Raw genomic sequence first — 19,195 nt, 5'->3', positions numbered from 1 at the left:
GTGCTCTACCCACTCAGGATTGTCTCCTTTTCCCCCCTCCTCATTTTCCAATTGTCACCAAAATCATCCCCCTTTTCCTGATGGCTGCCTAGAAAATCCACTGAAATGTTGGAATTGATCAGATGCAGCCATCGAAACAGACCAGTGTCATCAGGTTAAGTGCAGGGCCCAGGGGTTTCCCTACATCCCCCCATAGGGGTGTTTGCCCCCCTGAATTTCCCCAACCCCTCCCCCGAATTTTGTGAACTAGTTACATACGTTGTTGCCAATTTAGTGATTGTTTGGAAATTTGAATTAAAATTGAAACATTAATACACACTTTAAAAGCATATAAAGTGTATAATAAAATACATGTATCTGAAAAAGTATAATAGATTTGAAAAATATGAACATAGACTAGCTTCCTTATACAGCTGTTGTTTTTTGTGACAATGTCAATGCATTCATTTCGGTGATGTTGGCCAACCTAATAATTTCAAATGATGATTTATAAGCAAAGTCTAAATGAGCTCTCCCTGACAGCGAGTGATGAGCTGGAGGCTGGGGGGAAAGGCTTCAGAACCAGATTGCATTTACATTCACATCTAATCTACCTAGGTATCCAGCAAATAGGGCTGTGTTGCCCAAGTGATAGATTTTGGCTGGGATTGGGTTACATATCACTTGAATGTGCGGGGGGGTAAAGAAATTTTGTTGTTCTTATTGTCTAAGTAAAGGGCAGTAGAACTGTACTTAGCCTGTGCCGATTTCGGACATCAAGAGAGAGGGCGGGGACAGGTGTTTTGCTTGATGGTCTGCCTGAGTCACAAGTACTATTTGACCTGCCCCTCTCCATTGTTTAAAGACAGAGCTCTTTAGGCTCCACAGATAGTCTTTTGTTTTGTTAAGTGATCACTGCAGCTGAAATCACTGATAATCAGGTGTAAGTGCTTAGACCTGCTGTGGGACAGTGTTTCTGTGGAAGAGACGGCCCAGTCTGCACTAGCAGCGAGGTTCCCCTGCTGAGAGCTCAGCTGAAATCACTGAGAGCTGGGAGGAACCTCAAGAGACCAACTCACAGAGGTCACAGTGGCAGGTGGCAGCAGAAGGTGATGGTGCAGGGCCATTGGCAACAGAGCGATGGAGTGAACGGTGGCACAATGAACAACAGTGGCCACAGCGAACAGTGAGCAGTTGGAGGAACGAACAAGGTACCTTCTTGCCCCCCACCTGGGAGGTGAACTCATGTGAAAGCACCTCTGAACTCTGAGTCTCCACTGACCAAGGACAACACCGGTGAGTGTTAATGAGGCTGTTAAGAATGCTGGAGACACAACACAGTTCATGCGAACAAACATGGCCATAGCATCATACTTTCTATTTAAGCAAGAGATACCACACACTACAAACTGGAGGCCAATGATAAGTGCATGGTCACTTGCTCATCCTGAAGTTGAACACTGGTTCCAAACAAGACCAGCAAATGCTCACTATCTTTCTGCAAGAAACTCAACTGACTGGCTAGACGCAGGTGGTGCAACAGTGAAAGACTCAACAGTTGAAGAAGTGAAGAACTCTCTCATCACATTCAAAAAATTTGCATACATGGCTGATGAATGCACCAATGCAAATGAGCATCAAGTATTAAGTCACTGTGTACGTTATCTTGATGTCAGTGGTAGGCCAGTAGATGCATTTCTAGATGTTCAAGTTATAGAAGACAGATTGGCTGCATCTGTGACAACCCACATCTTAGAAGAGTTGAATGCTTGTCAGTTGGACCCCAAACAGATGGCTGCATGTGCATTTGATGGAGCTGCAAACTTCTCTGGAAGACATGGTGGAGCACAAGCTTTGCTCAGAGAAAACTGTAGCCCTAATTTCTCCTATACAAACTGCAGAGGTCATCTATTCCAACTAGCATTAGTACAAGCTGCAGACTCTTCAAAAGACATTTAAAAAGCTATAAATGTAATGTCTTCATTATATTCTTTTTTCAGCAAGAGTCCAAAAAGACTGAATATCTTGGAAAATGTAGAAGATACACTGGGACTGAAGTTCAATGGGAAAACCCTCTGGCTTTCTCATGAGCGATCCTTGGCTGTTGTCTTAAAATTACTCCAGCCATTATTACTGGCTTTGGAAAGTATCTACCAAGATGGGATGGATCTAAGTAATGAGGCTGGTGGATTACTTTTGCTACTATGTTCAGAGAAAACTACTGCCATACTCTTGTCTTGTAAGTCTACTGTTGAAACCACTTGGGTCATTAAACAATGCCATCCAGGCATATACTACAACAGTCGTAAATCTTTGTCTTGCAATAGAAGCTACATTTGGATCAACCAGAGAGCTATCCATTGGAAAAGTACTGGAAGAAGCAAAGACTTCAGTCCAGAAGTTGACTAATGAAGGCATGTATATTGAATCCTTAAGTGAAGAGGACAAGAAGTGTTTGTTAAGACAACTGAAAAAGTACACAGACTTGATTCTTAAAAATCTACAACAGTGACTTCTAGATTCTACTCAACCTCTACGTAGCTTTTATAGATCCCTGTCTTATAAAACACTGACATTTGAGTGGAGTGAGGCACTCCCAGCAACGGGGCTGCCGTGGGATCAGGACAGAATAGAGAATTTGAACACAGAGTGGAATATCATACGACAAATGTATGAAGATTTGACTTAAACTTCTTTTTTATCATCACTAGTGGCTCGACCTGATCTTTGTGCTGTGTTTCCTGGGCTGAAAGAAGTAGGAATTCATCTCTTGCTACTCCCAGTCACAACAGCTACAGTTGAGTGTTCTTTTTCATCGTTGAATAGAATTTTGTGTTTTGAAAGAAGTCGCCTTCTGCCTGATCATGTGAATGAACTAATGAGCATATCACTTGAAGGAATGGAAGTACTGGACACACGAGAAGCCACCAAAGATGAACACATTGCATTCAAGAAGTTCATTAACAGAGTTGTGCAAAATTATAACAAGAAGCCAAGAAGGATGTAGATGTAGTATTTCATAGAAGGCTTGAGTAGCCAACTTTAATTTGTGTGATGATTTTAAAATCTAATAAAATGGTCAAGAAACATTTTTCAGTTTTTACTATGGTGCCATACAGCCCATCTTCACCCTCAGGGTCTCACCCCACATCGGCCCTGACCCCCCCCCCCCCCGTAAATTTGAACACCACCACCCCCCCATTTCAATTCCTGGGGAAAACACAGGGCCTCATTTTGCTAGGCCAAAAATAAATCAAGATATTAGAGCTACTGATGCAGCTGCACCCCTGTAAGCGCTCTAGTGCAGGGGTTCTCGCAATAAATTTTCTGGTGGCCTTAGAGCACGGCCACCAGATCTTGTCTTGCTTGTGGCCGCTCTGACAGGTGGGCAGGGCGGCAGTGGGGGCCAGTGGCAATGGGGATGGTGTTGAGGCCCAAAGTCCTGCAGCCAAGGACTGGAGCCTGCTGCCACATGGCCAGAGTCCAGGACTAGAGGAGACAGCAGGGGTCAGGGGTGATGGGGTGGGGTTGAGTCTGTGGTAGGGACTGGAGCCCGAAGCCCCATGGCTGGAGCCTGCCACCTACCACTCCAGGGCTGAAGCTGGAAACCTGAGCCCCACCGCCCCCGACAACATGGGAACTCACACCAGCTGCCTGCTCTTCCTGCCTTTGTAGCTCCAAAAGGGGACAGAGCCCAACCCCAGCTGGCAGCCCAGGGGAGGGGCCACTGCTTCTCCTCCCCATCACTGCCCAGGAGGCTGTGGCCTCAAGAAAAGCCCCTGGTTGCCACATTTGAGAAATGCTGCTCTCATGTACCTGCTCTAAGCCGGCGGGAGAGCTAATCAATCCACCCCCAATTAGGGTTGCCAATGTTCTAATTCCATAAAACCAAAGACCCTTGCCCCACCCACTGCCCTGCCCCTTCCCAAGGCCCCACCCCTTCCTGAGCCCCACTTCCCTCCCATTCACTACCTTCCCCCTCCCTCTGTCGCTTGCTCTCCCCCACCCTCGCTCATGTGCTCATTTTCACTGCAAGGCCCAAACAGGCACATTTATTGTTTTGACAGATGTATTATGCGAATTTCAGGTTTTATTTGTTACAGGACACTAGAGTTGGCAGCAAAATAGTCAAAAAGTGTCATTTTTAAAAGAATGAAATTTCACAAAGGTTTTCATGATTCTTTCCCTCCGCTTTTCCCATTTTTGATAACCAGCTCCATGTTTTTTGTTCACTAAAAGTGATTGTAATTTTATGTGTGGCCCACACATTAAAGGCCCACTAAAGGCCCGCTCCTGAAGTCCAAATACAAATCCGTAGAGCACAACCATAGAAATGCACCTGTCCAGATATCTATATAAATAAATCTGTAGAAATTGACTCCCACAGCTACATGTAGATACACACGTGTATTCATGTGTACACATCTAGCATGCACTGACACATATACTTCCACATTATTTATTATTACAATTGTTGTTTAGTGTCTAGAGACCCCAACTAAGATCAGGGCTCCAGGGTAGTAGGGGTACTACCTGGGGGTATGTGGGATGGGGAGGCAGAAGGCTACAGGTGCATGAGGATGTGGGGGGCACAGGGGTGTACAGTGATACCAGTCAGCTCTGTGTTTTTGGGGAACCAGGGAGCAGTAGCTAGCCTGTCTGACTCATGAAAGACAACCCCCCCACACACACACACACACCCCAGTCTCTGCTTGAACCAAAACCAATCAGAGAAAAGGCTTGCAGAGAGCAATGAAAGGCGGATGGGAGACACACCTAGACTCCTCCTGACAAGGGTGACAAGCTTAAGACATCTCCATTAGCATACAGAATGGAGAACAGAGAACCGCACTAAACTCTGGAACCAGAAAAGCCGGGAAGCACTGCATCATGGGGGATCTCTGCTCCAGATGCTAATGAACCTATGCCTGTACACACCCAGCTCAGCAGTTATCAGACCAATTCTAATAATGAATCCTTGATCGATATGCAAAATACTAAAGCAGCCTACTTGCACTGTGAGCTCCCTGGAAGAAAATACCACCCATAGCCAAGAGTGACCAGCTCCTATTGGCTAGCCTAAAGAAAACCCTTGAGTCATCAGTTTACCCATAAAGAAATCTAGTGTTCTCCCTTGAACCATTGTTGTTTCTCTACAAAAACTCCTACCTATGCCCAAGTAAGTGTTCTGATGCATGGACCCAAACTCTGAATCAGCTCCACTGGGACTCCATCTCCTGACTGATCATGCTGGGGGCTCTGCCTGTCTCCAGCACTCAGGACCCTGAGCTACCACCATCACCTGGAAACCCCGACCAGTTCAAGCCTCATGGAGTGGGTGAGATCCCTCTCTCTGTTTTCTCTTCTACCTCAGGTATTAACCCTTAATAATATAACTGTTATAAAAACAAGAAGAAGTCTGGTGACATCTTAAAGACTAACAGATTTATTTGGGCATAAGCTTTTGTGGGTAAAAAACCACTTCTTCAGATCTGGCATCTGAAGAAGTGTTTTTTTTACCCACAAAAGCTTATGCCCAAATAAATCTGTTAGTCTTTAAGGTGCCACCGGACTCCTTGTTGTTTTTGTGGATACAGACTAACACGGCTACCCCCTGATACTTGTAACTGTTATGTTTGTTTAGGCTCTCCTTGTGTAGTTATCACTATTATTCAATAAATAACTTTTATGGTTAAGCTGGTTGCTTCTCTCTCTCTGAACTTTACTCTTTTGTGTTTTTAGCTTCCCTATTTACTGTGCAGCAACGCTTCTTTTACCTAAGCTAAAGATCCCTGCAGCACCCAAAAATACTGTGGGGTTTGCTCATCAAGTGGGTTACTACCCGTACAATTGTGATATGAAAGTGGGGATAGGGACGTGCTGAACCTGTGACATACGAGGGTGGCAGCCTGGAGGTGCTGCTTCACCCAACCCACTGAGTCCAGGCTCAGCTTGAAAGCGCTGATTGACCCAGTCTGCTCAGACTTGTGTTTGTGTGTGTGTTGGGGGTGGGGGGTCCTGCAGGATAGCTCCATTGGGAGGGGACTTGCAGAAGGGAGAAGTAGAGCTCCATATGAAAACACAAGGGACACAAGCAGTACATTGACAGAATTAAAGACCCCCCACCAGAAGAGTAACCGTAATAAACGAGCGTAACCCAAAGTAACGGGCAAAAATGGTAACAATAGGGACCTAATGGGAGCGCAGCAGTGTATGGAGGTGAATGGGGTGCAGGGCTGTGGCGGGTGAGGGACATGGGGGTGGCGGCTCTGGGAGATGGAGAGGATGGGTGGGAGAGCGCTGTAAGGGGTACAAAACTGAGATGGGTAGGGATGCACTGATGGGGTTGGGGGGGTTGGGGCAGGGAGGGATGCAGTGAGGGGGATTGGGGAGGTTGGGACGGGGAGGGATGCAGTGAGGGGGATGGGGGTGCAGGCCCGTTCCCAGCATGCTGAGACGGGGATACACACCTCCAACTCCTGGGTGACGGCGACGGGGCGACAGACCACACATCGCCTCAGGCCCCATGCCAGAGTGCCAGCCCAGCCACAGGGGGAGCACGAGGAGAAGCGGGCCGGGCAGCAGCAGGAGAAGCGCCCACCACGCGACCCATCAACAGCCACCAGCTAGGCGTGCTAGTTCGTCCCCTGCCCTGCCCTGGCCAATGGGAGCTACACCTGTGGGGGATGGGGCAGCACACGGCTGCCCCCAAGCCTAGGAGCCGGACATGCCAGCTGCTTCCCAGGAGCCGCAGCACAGAGGTTAGCAGGGAGCCTACCAGCCCCGCTGCACGGTGCCGTCAACTGGACAGTCTACGGCCCGGTCAGCAGTGCTCACCGGAGCTGCCAGGATCCCTTTTTGACCGGGTGTTCTGGTTGAAAACCGGACACCTGGTCACCCTGAGTTGTGTCTCCAGCATTCTTAGCAGCCTCATTAAGTTCTTCTAAAATTGGCTTTGACCATGACAGGCTTATAAGGCTTTCTGCATGTTGATGCAGTCCACAGGCACGGTGTTTTGTAGCCTTTTCATATAGGCTATCAGTATTGGCTTGGCTGATCAGTCTGGCAAACCAAGTTCTCCATTTTTACTACATAAATCCATGATATGCCCACATCTTGAATAGTGCATGCAGTTCTGGTCACCCAATCTCAAAAAAGATATATTGGAATTGGAAAAGGTAAAGAGAAGGGCAACAAAAATGGTTACAAGCCTGGAACAGATTCCATATGAGCAGAGATTAAAAAGAGTGGGACTTTTCAGCTTGGGAAAGAGACGACTGTGGAGAAAATGAATAAGGAAGTGTTACCCTTTCACTGAACACAAGAACCAGGAGCTGCCCAATGAAATTAATAGGCAGCAAGTTTAAAACAAAACAAAAGGAAGTATTTCTTCACACAACGCACAGTCACCCTGTGGAACTCTTTGCCAGAGGATGTTATGGAGGCCAAGACCATAACAGGGTTCAAAAAAGAACTAGATAAGTTCATGGAGGATAGGTCCATCAATGACAATTAGCCAGGATGGGTAGGGATGCAACCCCATGCTCTGAGTGTCCCTAGCTTCTGTTTGCCAGAAGCTGGGAGTGAATGAAAGGGGATGGATCACTTGATCACCCTGTTCTGTTCATTGCCTCTGAAGCACCTGGCATTGGACACTGTTGGAAGACAGGATACTGGGGTAAATGGATCATTGGTCTGATCTGTTATGCCCATTCTTACATAAAAATGAATTATTATAATAAAAAAGTTTAGTACAGAAACTCCAAGACAATGACCTCTTGAGATAGTGATGATGTGAGATAATGACCTGGGCAAATAATGCATTTAAAAAATCTGGGCCTACTAGGAAACGTATATTTATGTAAGTTTCCCAGTCACAAATGTAGCATTCTGGAGTGAAGTCACTAAAACACAGTCCAACAAACAAATGCTCTGGCCTCTGTTGTTTGTCGTGCCACTGTTCACTCCGCTGCTCCGTCCCCAGCCCTGGCAAGCCCTAGCATAAATTAAGCACTGAGGGAGACCCCCTCATTCAGGCAGGCTAAGTACAGTTCTCCTGCCCTTTACTCATACAATAATAGTGCTTAGATTATCCACAAATACAAAGTTTGTTTTTAAAGCCATAAAATACATATAGTGCATAATCAACAATAACCCAAATTTAGGTGAATGAATTTAAGAATACAGTTTAGATATTACCATTCAAGTACAAATTCAAGTACTTTACTCATGAAAAGTTATGTAGAGTTGGTTGTGGAAAGCACAATATATCAACGAGTGAAGATTGTCCCTCAGTAATTGAGAATTTCGGATAGGTTGTCCATTTAGGAAAAAAAAAAAAAAAACAGTTCATCAGGAAAGTATTTGAGTTACTTTCCCCACTGCGCTTCTCATCGGCACTCCAGCTCATTCCTCCTGGTATTGCTGATGTCCCCTGATGTGTTCTAGGTAGATGTCCCTCGACCACCTGATGGCGTCAACATCATGAGTTGCCACATCAGCCGAGTGTAGCGTTTACCGACTCCACATTCTCTCAGCACTTGCTCATTACCAGGGTCCCATGAGCCCCAGGCTCCGATGATTAGCATCTGAGTTTGAACCTGGTAGCCCCTAGCTCTCAAGGGGTCGGCTAGAGGGGCATATTTCTCCAGCTTTCGAGATCGGCATCGTGGAAGGCCAGGATCCTGTTCTCAAATGGCATTTTGACATCCACCATGATCTTCTTCCGATCCTCGTTGGTGATGACGATGTCCGGTCACAGTTGGCTGTCGGTACCGGGGATGGCGGAGTTTACGGCAACCTTCCTCACAGGTGGCGGGATGGCTCTGACCAGGCAATCTTGGATGGCGTTGTGTCGCAGATGCCAGGCTCTGGAATGGGGCTTGCAGCTATGCAGGACGTGGGGTAGTGTCTTGTTGGCATAACTGCACTTCCTGCATCGCTTGTCCCGATTCCCGTGGCAGACGGCTCCATTCAGTGGGACACAGTTGAGTTGGGCCCTGGGAATGAACCTCCAGTCAGCAAATGGGGTGAGGCTGTCCCTGGGAGGAAGTGGTTGCTGGCATTCCACTTGCATGTCACTTCGAACACCTTGCCCTGGTCCAGCTTCCACTTCAGGTTTTCCACATACTAGCAGTGGACGGCATCCTTCAGGGTGTTCTCCGGTGTGGTTCTGGCTCTCGGAGTGATGATGGTGTGCTCCGTGTTCTTCACCTGCGGCACTAGGACTCCCAGCTCCTGGTGTTCCTCGCACCATGTCCAGTGGCAGCCGATATGTAAAACAACACAAGCCAACACTGATCACTTGGGCAGATACCTAGGCAGAGTAGGTGTGTTCATGTAAATACAGTCTGGTCCTAAAGCCTTTCCACCCACCCCTGGCTCCTCACTAGCTGTTAGGGGAGATCTCATTCAGACCTTGCTTACAAATCATAATTTGAAATGATTAGGTAGCCCAATATAGCCAAAACAAATGCACTGACATTGTCATAAATAACAGCTGTGTGAGGAAGCCAGTCTTTGTTCAGACTTTTCAAACCCATTGTGCTTTCTCAGGTACACGTATTTTCTCATATACTGTATATGCTTTTAAAATGTGTATTAATGTTTCAATTTAAATTTAAAATTCCAGCCAATGACTAAATTGGCAACACTGCATATAACCGGGGGGAGGGGGGAGCGTTGGGGAAATTCAGGGGGGTGTAGGGAAATCCCTGCTCTGGTATGAGCATGGGCAGCAGGTATAATAGACCAGGGGAGGCTAAACATCCCCTGGCACAGTCGCCACCGGACACCTGGGCTGTGGTGGTCCCACCTGCGCTGCACCTCTTCTCCCCTCTGCTTTGCCCCTTCCCCAAGGCCCCCACTGCCTGGTGAGTCCCTCCTCTCCTCTCCTCCACTCCCCCTCCCCGAGGTTCCCACCGCTTGCTGTGTCCCTCTTGCGGGTGGCTCAGGCAGACGGCTCAGGCTGGTGCTCAAGCCAGCTTGGGAGTCGAGCTGGCGCTTGGTCTGGTGCTCCTCCAGCTGCGGTGGGAGTGGGGGGACTCGGGGCTTCAGCAGGTGAGGAGGGGTGGAAGGTGCGGGACCTCAGGCGGAAGGGGTGGGCCCAGTGTTGACCGGGAAAGGGTGCATTGTTCTGTGATGGCAACCCTATCAGGCCTGACAAACTCACTCATCCTCATGCATTGCATTCGTAGTATTTATCCACAATGGGTCATGGGAGGTCGCTAATAAAGGCTCATGTCACACTGTTCCCAAGGATCATTGCAAGAAGCATGGGGAAGACAATCTTTAAGAAAATACGTTTATATATGAGAAACTGTTTTAAAGTCTGAATCCAGGCAGGGTTGACAAACAAGGTTTGCCAGACAAAGGGATATCTAGTGTGACAAAGTTCCTTCTCTGCCTCGGTCGGTCCTGCACTTATTGGCAAATTTGCTCACCTCAGAGATTCACAGCAGCTCTCAGTTTGGCCGCTCTTGGTAGTGGCTCAAACCTGCCATCCACTCAGCTAGCCTCATCACTGGCCAGCACGGGGGAAACAGAGAACAATCCCCACAGTCTCTGTGTCCCACCTAGTGGGTCAGGGACAGGGCAGATCCCTTTCCAATTTAGACCTTCCCTTCTGGTGTTTCTCACAGGCCAGGTCAGCTCCTCCTGTGTCTGATCAGGAGTTGAGGGGATGGGGGGAAACTTGGGCCCACCCTCTACACCAGGTTCCAGCCCAGGGCCCTGTGGATAGCAGCTGTCCACAATGTTCGCTGTATCAGCTGCATGACAGCTACAACTCCCTGGGCTACTTCCCCATGGCCTTCTCCCCTTCTTTATCCTCACTGGAGGATCTTCCTGCTGAAGCCTGATCACACTTGACCTCTTCACTCCTCCAGCAGCATACCTTCTCACTCCCTGCTCCTGGGCACACCCCCCTACTAACTGATGGGAGGTCCTCTTTAAACCAGGTGTCCTGATTAGCCTGCCTGCCATAATTGAATCTAGAAAGTTCTTAATTGGCTCCAGGTGTCTTGATTAGCTTGCCTGTCTTAATTGGTTCTGGCAGCTTCCTGATTGCTTTAGGGCAGCCCCTGCTCTGGTCACTCAGGGAACAGAAAACTATTCATCCAGTGGGCAGTATATTTGCCTTTGACCAGACTCCTGTACCCCACTGGTCTGGGTCTGTCACACTAGCCATCTCTCTCCCCCCTTAACGCTAACATGTAGGTTAAACATTGTAAGCCCTGTTTACATATAGCAGTGCTTCTCAACCAGGGGTAGTTGCACCCCTGGGGGTACACAAAGGTCTTCCAGGGGGTACATCAACTCATCTAGATATTTACCTCATTTTATAATATGTATAACTCTGTATAACAGCCCTTAACATGGCTGCAGACCATCACCAGTCTGCTTTTCTCAAGACTAATAGACCCACCTCTTTTAACCTTCCCCCACTGGTTGGGAAAAACCTTTGATCATCTTTTGTTGCTCTCCTCGGGACTCAATCCCATTTGTCCTCATCTTTCCTAACGTGTGGCACCCAGAACTGGACACAGGACTCCAGCTGCGCCCTCCCCAGTGCCCAGCAGAGCAGGACAACGACCTCCCACAACTTACCTACAACACTCACGTTAATACACCCCAGAATGATACCAGCCTTTTCCCCAGCTGCGTCAATGGGTGACAGCCAGACAGCGTCTGAGTGAGACCATTAAAGACCATTCTCCCTCCCCCCCATTATTCAAGACAAGGGACACTGGGAGTTTGAGAAACTAAATTCAACTTTATTCTTTTCAAAGCAAGAAATAAAAGCTAAATCCTCCACCCCCACCCCCACCCAACACCCAGCTCACAGAGTCTGCAACACCTCTTGGTGGGAGGACTCAGCTTGGGCAATGGCCAGCACTCCTGTGCTCACCCCCTCTGGAGTGTAAACCCAAAATTATATTACCTTACGCTGTATAGAAATCCATATAGCATAAGCCATGAAATTCACCCGCTCCCTCAATGTGCAGGAAGACATGCACGGCTTTCTCCCCCCCCCCCCCCACCCCCATTCTGAATTGCACAAACTGGGTTTTGGTATAAACAAGAAATAAGTTGATTAACTACAAAAGGTAAATTTTAAGTGATTAGAAAGCATAGCAAACAGAACAAAGCAGATTACTGAGCAAATGAAACAAATGAAAAAAAACACACAAACTAAGCTTAGGTTTCAGAGTGGCAGCTGTGTTAGTCTGTATCAGCGAAAACAACAAGGAGTCCTTGTGGCACCTTAGAGACTAACACATTTATTTGGGCATAAGCTTCCATGGTCTAAAACCCACTTCATCTGATGCATGGAGTGAAAAATACAGTAAGCAGAATATATATTACAGCACATGAAAAGATGGGAGTTGCCTTACCAAGTGGGGGGTCAGTGCTAACGAGGTCCATTGAATCAAGGTAGAAGTGGCCTATTCTCAACAGTTGCCAAGAAGGGGTGAATGTCAACAGAGGGGAAATTACTGTATGTAGTGCTAACGAGGCCAAATCAAGGTGATTAGGTTAGCACCACAAACAATAATTTCCCCCCTGTTGACATTCACCCCTTCTTGGCAACTGTTGAGAATAGGCCACTTCCACCTTCTCACCCTAAATGTTGTTTTAGGCAGGTTGCAGAGTTCCTGCAGCTCAGAGGTCCAGTTATGTCTCTTTACAGGCTAGACCCCTGTCTCAGCCTGGACTCAGCCCTTGCCTTTCCCCTGCTTAGTTCCTTTGTTTCTCCAGGTGTTTTTAGCAGTCTTCCTTCTTGGGCGGGCAGGCAGTGGAGAAGACCCCAGATTGCCTTACTTCCCAGCCTTAAATAGAATTTACATAAGGCAGGAATCCCTTGTTTCTAGTGGAAAAGTACCAGCAGTGTCCAAGGTGGGACTCCTTACCAGGTGACATCATCACCTGACCTTGCAGGGTCAAAGCAGCATCCCAGGAAGCTTCTCTGGAAGGCGGGAGATTAGTGTCTTGAAAGTTCTATTGTCCTTAATGGCCCATCCAGGCTGACAGCCGACTGTCTGGTGGGTGTTCCCCCAAATACACACGCAGTTGTAATTGTTACATAGTCAATATTCCTAACTTCAGATACAGAAACGATACATGTTTCCAACTGGATAAACACATTCAGTAGATCATAACCCGTTCAATGATACCGCACATGACCCATCTTGCATAAAACATATCTTAGCTATGCCCTAGTCATATCATAACAATACTTCTATGAAGAATATGGGGTGTAACGTCACACAAGGCCCTGTCCAACCCCCTCATCCCCCCACCCTCCTGAGTGTATCTTACATCTCTGCAGGGATCAGGCAGCAACTTCCTTCCCCGTTTCAGTCCCTGCCTCTCGGAGTGCGTATCCAGCACTCGCCCTCAGTGTTTTTGTGGATACTGATCATTTTCTTTGTTCAAAAAACAAGAAAATCTCATGACAAAGGCTAGGAAAACGTGAAAAGAAAATCAAAAGGACTATTCTGGCAAGTGCTCATTTGTCTTTTGAAGTCCCTTCCCTGGCGCAGGCACCCCCGAGGGACGTGAGGCCCCACTCACCCACCCCCCACCTGCTGCTGCCACCTGCCTGCCTGCACTCCACCTCTCCCCCCACAGGTCCCTCCTGCTCACCATGTCGCTTCTCCTCAGGGGCGGGGCAGTGAGGAGGGACGCTGTGAGCAAGCGGCGGGAATGGGAGTCTGGGGGGGGGGGGGGTGAGGCGGCTCGGCTGGGCACTGAGGCCACTGGCTCAGATGGGGGAGGAGGGTACCGGCTCTGCCTGGCACTCGGGCAGGGGGTGGAATGGTCCCATGCTCGGGTGGGTGCGGGGGAACGGCTTGACCTGGTGCTTGCTCGGGTGGGGGGTGGGTGGGAGCGGCTCAACCTGGCGCTCGTTGGGGAGCGGCTTGCAAAGGTGCTTAGGCCGCCGTGGCCCGGTGTGGGGGAGCCCCCTGGTGTGGCGCTCAGCCCGGTGCTGGGCCTTCGGGGGCTGGCCTGGGGTGGGCAAGCCGGGGCTCCTCTGGTCATGGGTGTGTGTGTGTCATGGCTCCTGCTGGTATCGGGGGGTTTGGTTTGGGGGCTCTAGTGTGCAGGAGGAGCAGAGCTTCGGGGGGAGGGGTGGGGCCAGCATGCTAGCTTCCCCAAAGTGGGGGGTCACCCGCAGCCCATACCTGCCAAACTAATTTAATATCAAAATATGTGACAGAACAGCCTTCGGGAAAGAAAGAAACCCACAATGCAGGGTGGGCTACAAACCACTTTCCCAAATTCATGAGGTGAAATCCAGAGAATCTTAAGACTCAAAATCTGGAGAACAAATTTACCCATTTCCTTCTGAACAGCCTGAAGCTGCTTTACTCAGCACCACTGCATTATTTGGCTCTGTTATTGACAAAAGATTTAGCATCATTGTCATAAAAGAGGAAAAAAAGACAAACAATCAAAAACTTCCTATCTGCAAATGATCTGGATTTAGCTGGAAAAACTCCAGATGCCACTTTACCAATACCTGGAGGCTGGGCTTGCAGCTCAAACTGTGCTTTGGGGTTCATTTGAATTCCCCCTTCAGGAATGTGACATTTTCTTCTCCAGCGCCCAGGGGCCTGATTGAGGATCAAAGAAATCAAAGCCTGATTCCTAAGCATAGTGGGCAAAGGACACTGGTAAATGACACACATGAAGGTGGAGGGGTAGAAAGGGAAAAGGATAAACTCTCCACGGCTTGGGCAGAGGCTGCTCTGTGAGAGAAGATGTGTGAGGTTGATGGGGGCAGGAGGGAATCCCCCAGACTCACCCCGTCCCCCTCATATAACAGAGAAGTTAAAACACCACATTATTTTACTAGCCCTGCTCCAGCTCTTATAGAATCTATTGAATTCTGGTGTATAAGGGAGAAACAGCACAAAAAATTAAATGTTTTTCAGCATAACATGGAGCAATGTGAGGATGTCTGGGAATGAGACAATCTCACTCCAAAGGGGCCACTAAGTGACTCTAACAATCACTTTGCTAATGAAGGATTGGAATAAACTGCTCAGGGTCAGTCTAGACTAGAAAAAGGGGAGGAGGAACAAAGGAGACGCACTAGCTAATCCCAACCACTCGGAGGCTGATATCATCACTCCCCATTTATTCCCTCTCTGGAAGGCACAGATTTGTCTCAGGTCACCGCGCAAGCTGCTGGCAGAGGTGGGGCCAGAGCTCAGGTCTCCTGAGCCCCAGGCCACTGCTCTATCCACTAGGCAACGCTGCTTCCCCCTCAGAGGCTGATGCTGCTGTAGCAGAGGTGGCAAATCCAGACTTCCAACAAAAGGCCCTGTGGGAATCAGTCTCTGCTAATGGTGCTGTCTGAATGCAGCGGGGGCAGGGAGAAGGGGCAGAAGGGGAGAGTGAGGAGAGGCAGCACCTCTCTACCCCTGTGCTCTCCCTCGCCTCTTATCCCATCTTCCCCAAACACTCGACAGCCCAGCACCCAGCTCCCCCTGCTTCCCAGTTCCACCAGCCCCAACCATTCAGTCCCCAGTGTCCTCCCCATAACCCATCACCCTGGTCCCTTAATGGTTGATCCCCGGAGCCCAGCACCCTGGGGGATTTGGGGAGGGAGGAGTTACCAGCCCCCAGGGACACTCCCCCTGCAGGGAACAGCCCCAAGTAAATGGTGGAGCCCAGACCAGCGGCTGGTGGAATAGGGACTGGGGTCTAGAGTGAAGCGGCTGTGGGATGGGGACAGGGGTCTAGAGTGAAGGTGGGTCCTGGACCAAGTGTCCTTCTCTTCATCTCCATGGCAGGGGGATCCCATCTGGGAGGGGAAGGGAGAGGGGGGGAACTTCAGCCAGGCAGAGGGAGTGGCCAGAGGAGTTTCTCTCTCTCTCTCCCTTACCCGCCCTGTGGCCCATCAGCTCAGCAGCCAGGGCTGCAGCAGGGAGGAGGGGCTGATCAGGGCTTCTCCTCCTCTGCCTGGGGTTTGCTTAGACCAGGCAGACCCAAAGGGTCACTGACCAGCTGATGCTCGGCTGCTGCTGGATCCTCACCCCAGCAATGGGCAGTTGGGTCCTTGGGAGCCAAATACCTTAGGTGTGTGTGGGAACGAGGAAATGGGTTTGTCACCATAGCCAGCCACAGTCAGGGCCCTCAGAGAATTTCCCGGCTGTGTGGAGGAGTCTCTGATGTTCAACATGGTGTTAATTCCACTTGGAGCATTTTCCACACTGAGAACATCTCAGAAATTTCTTCCCTGCGCAGATTTGCAGATGTCTGATACTCCAGGAGCACCAAATGAACCTTCCCCCACATTCAAGGTCTCTCTGTTGTGTGGGTCACTGAAGTATGAAGTCAAATTGAATCTTTTCCTGCAGCCAAGCTATTCCTAGGGTCTCTCACCCTTGTGCATTCTCTGATGTTTGGTCAGCTCTGAGGTCTTACTGAAGCTTTTCCCACAGTCAAGGCATTTAGAAGGTCTCTCTCCTGTGTGGATTCTCCCATGTTTAGTAAGGTGTGGGCGCTGACTGAAAGTTTTCCCACAGTCCAAGCATTTATACGGTCTTTCTCCTGTGTGGGTTCTCTTATGTGCAATAAGATTTGAGCTCTGACTAAAACTTTTGCCACATTCAAGGCATTTATAGGGTCTCTCTCCTGAGTGGGTTCTCTGGTGTGTAATAAGCGCTGTGCTCCGAATAAAACTTTTCCCACATTTACAGCATATAAAGGGTCTCTCTCCTGTGTGCACTCTCTGGTGTAGAATAAGTTGTGACTGCTCAATGAAGCTTTTCCCACACTCAAGGCATTTATACGGTCTCTCTCCTGTGTGCACTCTCTGGTGTAGAATAAGTTTTGACTTCTGAATGAAGCTTTTCCCACAGTCTAAGCATTTATGCGGTCTCTCTCCTGTGTGGATTCTCTGATGAACAGTAAGTTTTGTTCTGTCAGCAAAACGTTTCCCACACTCAAGGCATTTATAATGTGTCTCTCCGATGTGGATTCTCCCATGTTTAGTAAGGTTTGAGCGGTATCTGAAAGTTTTCCCACACTCGTGGCATTTATAGGGTCTTTCTCCCGTGTGGATTCTCCTATGGTTAGTAAGGGCTGAACTTGCGATAAAACTTTTCCCACACTCAAGGCATCCATAGGGTCTCTCTCCTGTGTGGGTTCGCTGATGCGTAATAAGCGTTGCACTCTGACTAAAACTTTTCCCACACTCACGGCATTTAAAGGGTCTCTCTCCTGTGTGCACTCTCTGGTGTACAATAAGCCTGGATTTGTGTATGAATCTTTTCCCACAGTCAAAGCATTTATGGGGGCTCTCTCCTGTATGGATTCTCTGATGACTACTAAGTTTTATTCTGTCAGTGAAACTTTTCCCACAGTCGAGGCATTTATAGGATTTGTCACTTGTGTGGATACTCTGATGCTTAATAAGGTCTGAGCACTTAATGAAAGTTTTCCCACAGTCAAGGCACTTATATGATCTCTCTCCTGTATGTTCTCTCTGGTGTATACTAAGTTTTGACTTCTGAATGAAGCTTTTCCCACAGTCCAAGCATTTATGCGGTTTCTCTCCTGTGTGGGTTTTCTGATGTGTATTAAGGGTTGATTTCACACTGAAACTTTTCCCACACTCCTGGCATTTATAGGGTCTTTCTCCTGTGTGGATTCTCCTATGTCTAGTAAGCGCTGAGTTCTCAATAAAACCTTTCCCACACTCAAGGCATCCATAGGGTCTCTCTCCTGAGTGGGTTCGCTGATGTGTAATAAGCGCTGAGTTATGATTAAAACTTTTCCCACACTCACGGCATTTAAAGGGTCTCTCTCCTGTGTGGGTGATCTGATGTCTAATAAGCTCTGCGCTCCGAATAAAACTTTTCCCACACTCACAGCATATAAAGGGTCTCTCTCCTGTGTGCACTCTCTGATGTACAATAAGCCTTGACTTGTGTATGAAGCTTTTCCCGCAGTCAAAGCACTTATGGGGTCTCTCTCCTGTGTGGATTCTGTGATGATTAGTAAGTTTTATTCTGTCAATGAAACTTTTCCCACAGTCGAGGCATTTATAGGGTTTGTCGCTGGTGTGGATTCTCTGATGCTTAATAAGGTTTGAGCGGTGACGGAAAGTTTTCCCACACTCAAGGCATTTAAAGGGTTTCTCTCCTGTGTGTACTCTCTGGTGTACAATAAGACATAGCTTCCTACTGAAGCTTTTCCCACAGTCCAAGCATTTATAGGACTTCTCTCCTGTGTGGGTTCTGTGATGTGACATAAGCTGTGACCACTGCCTAAAACTTTTCCCACACTCAAGGCATTTATAGGGTTTCTCTCCTGTGTGCAGTCTCTGGTGTACAATAAGACATAGCTTCCTACTGAAGCTTTTCCCACAGTCCAAGCATTTATAGGGCTTCTCTCCTGTGTGGGTTCTGTGATGTGCCATAAGATATGACCTCTGACTAAAACTTTTCCCACACTCAAGGCATTTATAGGGTTTCTCTCCTGTGTGCAGACTCTGGTGTGTAATAAAGTTTGACTTCTCACGGAAGCTTTTCCCACAGTCCAAGCATTCATAGGACTTCTCTCCTGTGTGGGTTCTCCAATGTCTAAGAAGGTTTGCACTGAAACGGAATCTTTTCCCACAGTCAAGGCATTTGTAGGGTTTCTCTTCATTGTGACTTGTCTGCTGGACTGTGGTTTCCTTGGGATCCTTGCATCCTCCGCCATGTTCAGTGGATTTATCCAGTTTCTTCGTGGCATGGTTTCCCAGCTGCATCTCTGAGCTGTGTCGATCTCCCCAAGTATTTCCCTGTTCCAAGCCCTGGGAAAAATTCCCATCAGCTTTTCTCAAAAACCTCTCCTGTGGTTCCACTTGCTCAGGACCTTCCTGCTGTTGATTCTCCTCCTTGTTCTCACTCACTGTCCTATCACCTGCTGGGAGAGAGAGAACCCAGACAGGAGTCACTGCCTGTGCCGGGGAGAAAGGACCGAAAGGGGAATAGCAAAGAGGGAAAACACCACACAGTGACTGCTGGGGAGATGGAGACATTGGATTCTGCCTCCACATCCCACCCAAATGCTCCCAGGGAAGTAGAGTCAGGGAGGAAATTCCCGACAGTTAACAAGATGGGTGGGAAGCCATGACTGATATTTGCCTTGATGATACAACACCTGCTGACTGCAGCCCTGACCTGGGTGAGATGGGGCAGAACTGGGGGCTCTC

The 19,195-nt window shown here is 48.4% G+C and overlaps 2 protein-coding genes across 4 annotated transcripts in view; both read right to left on the bottom strand.

Annotated features, from left to right (window-relative positions):
- LOC102944114 (zinc finger protein 436) overlaps window positions 1-19,195 on the bottom strand; it is a 156,854-nt gene that overhangs the window by 38,160 nt on the left and 99,499 nt on the right. The gene's annotated exons all lie outside the window — the stretch shown is intronic.
- The window catches only part of LOC114018224 (zinc finger protein 850-like), a 28,633-nt gene continuing 22,194 nt past the window's right edge, over window positions 12,757-19,195 (bottom strand). For 2 of the 3 annotated variants that reach the window (XM_037914694.2, XM_043528004.1), the window contains exon 4: window positions 12,757-18,906. In XM_037914694.2, coding sequence (XP_037770622.2) covers window positions 16,361-18,906 — 2,546 coding nt within the window. In that variant the 3' untranslated portion in view covers window positions 12,757-16,360. The remainder of the gene's footprint in view (window positions 18,907-19,195) is intronic. The other variant, XM_043528005.1, reaches the window with a different exon arrangement.

The sequence above is a fragment of the Chelonia mydas genome, chromosome 14, assembly GCF_015237465.2.
Source record: "Chelonia mydas isolate rCheMyd1 chromosome 14, rCheMyd1.pri.v2, whole genome shotgun sequence".
Taxonomy (NCBI): Eukaryota; Metazoa; Chordata; order Testudines; family Cheloniidae; genus Chelonia; species Chelonia mydas.
This window is presented reverse-complemented; position numbering and strand designations above follow the sequence as displayed.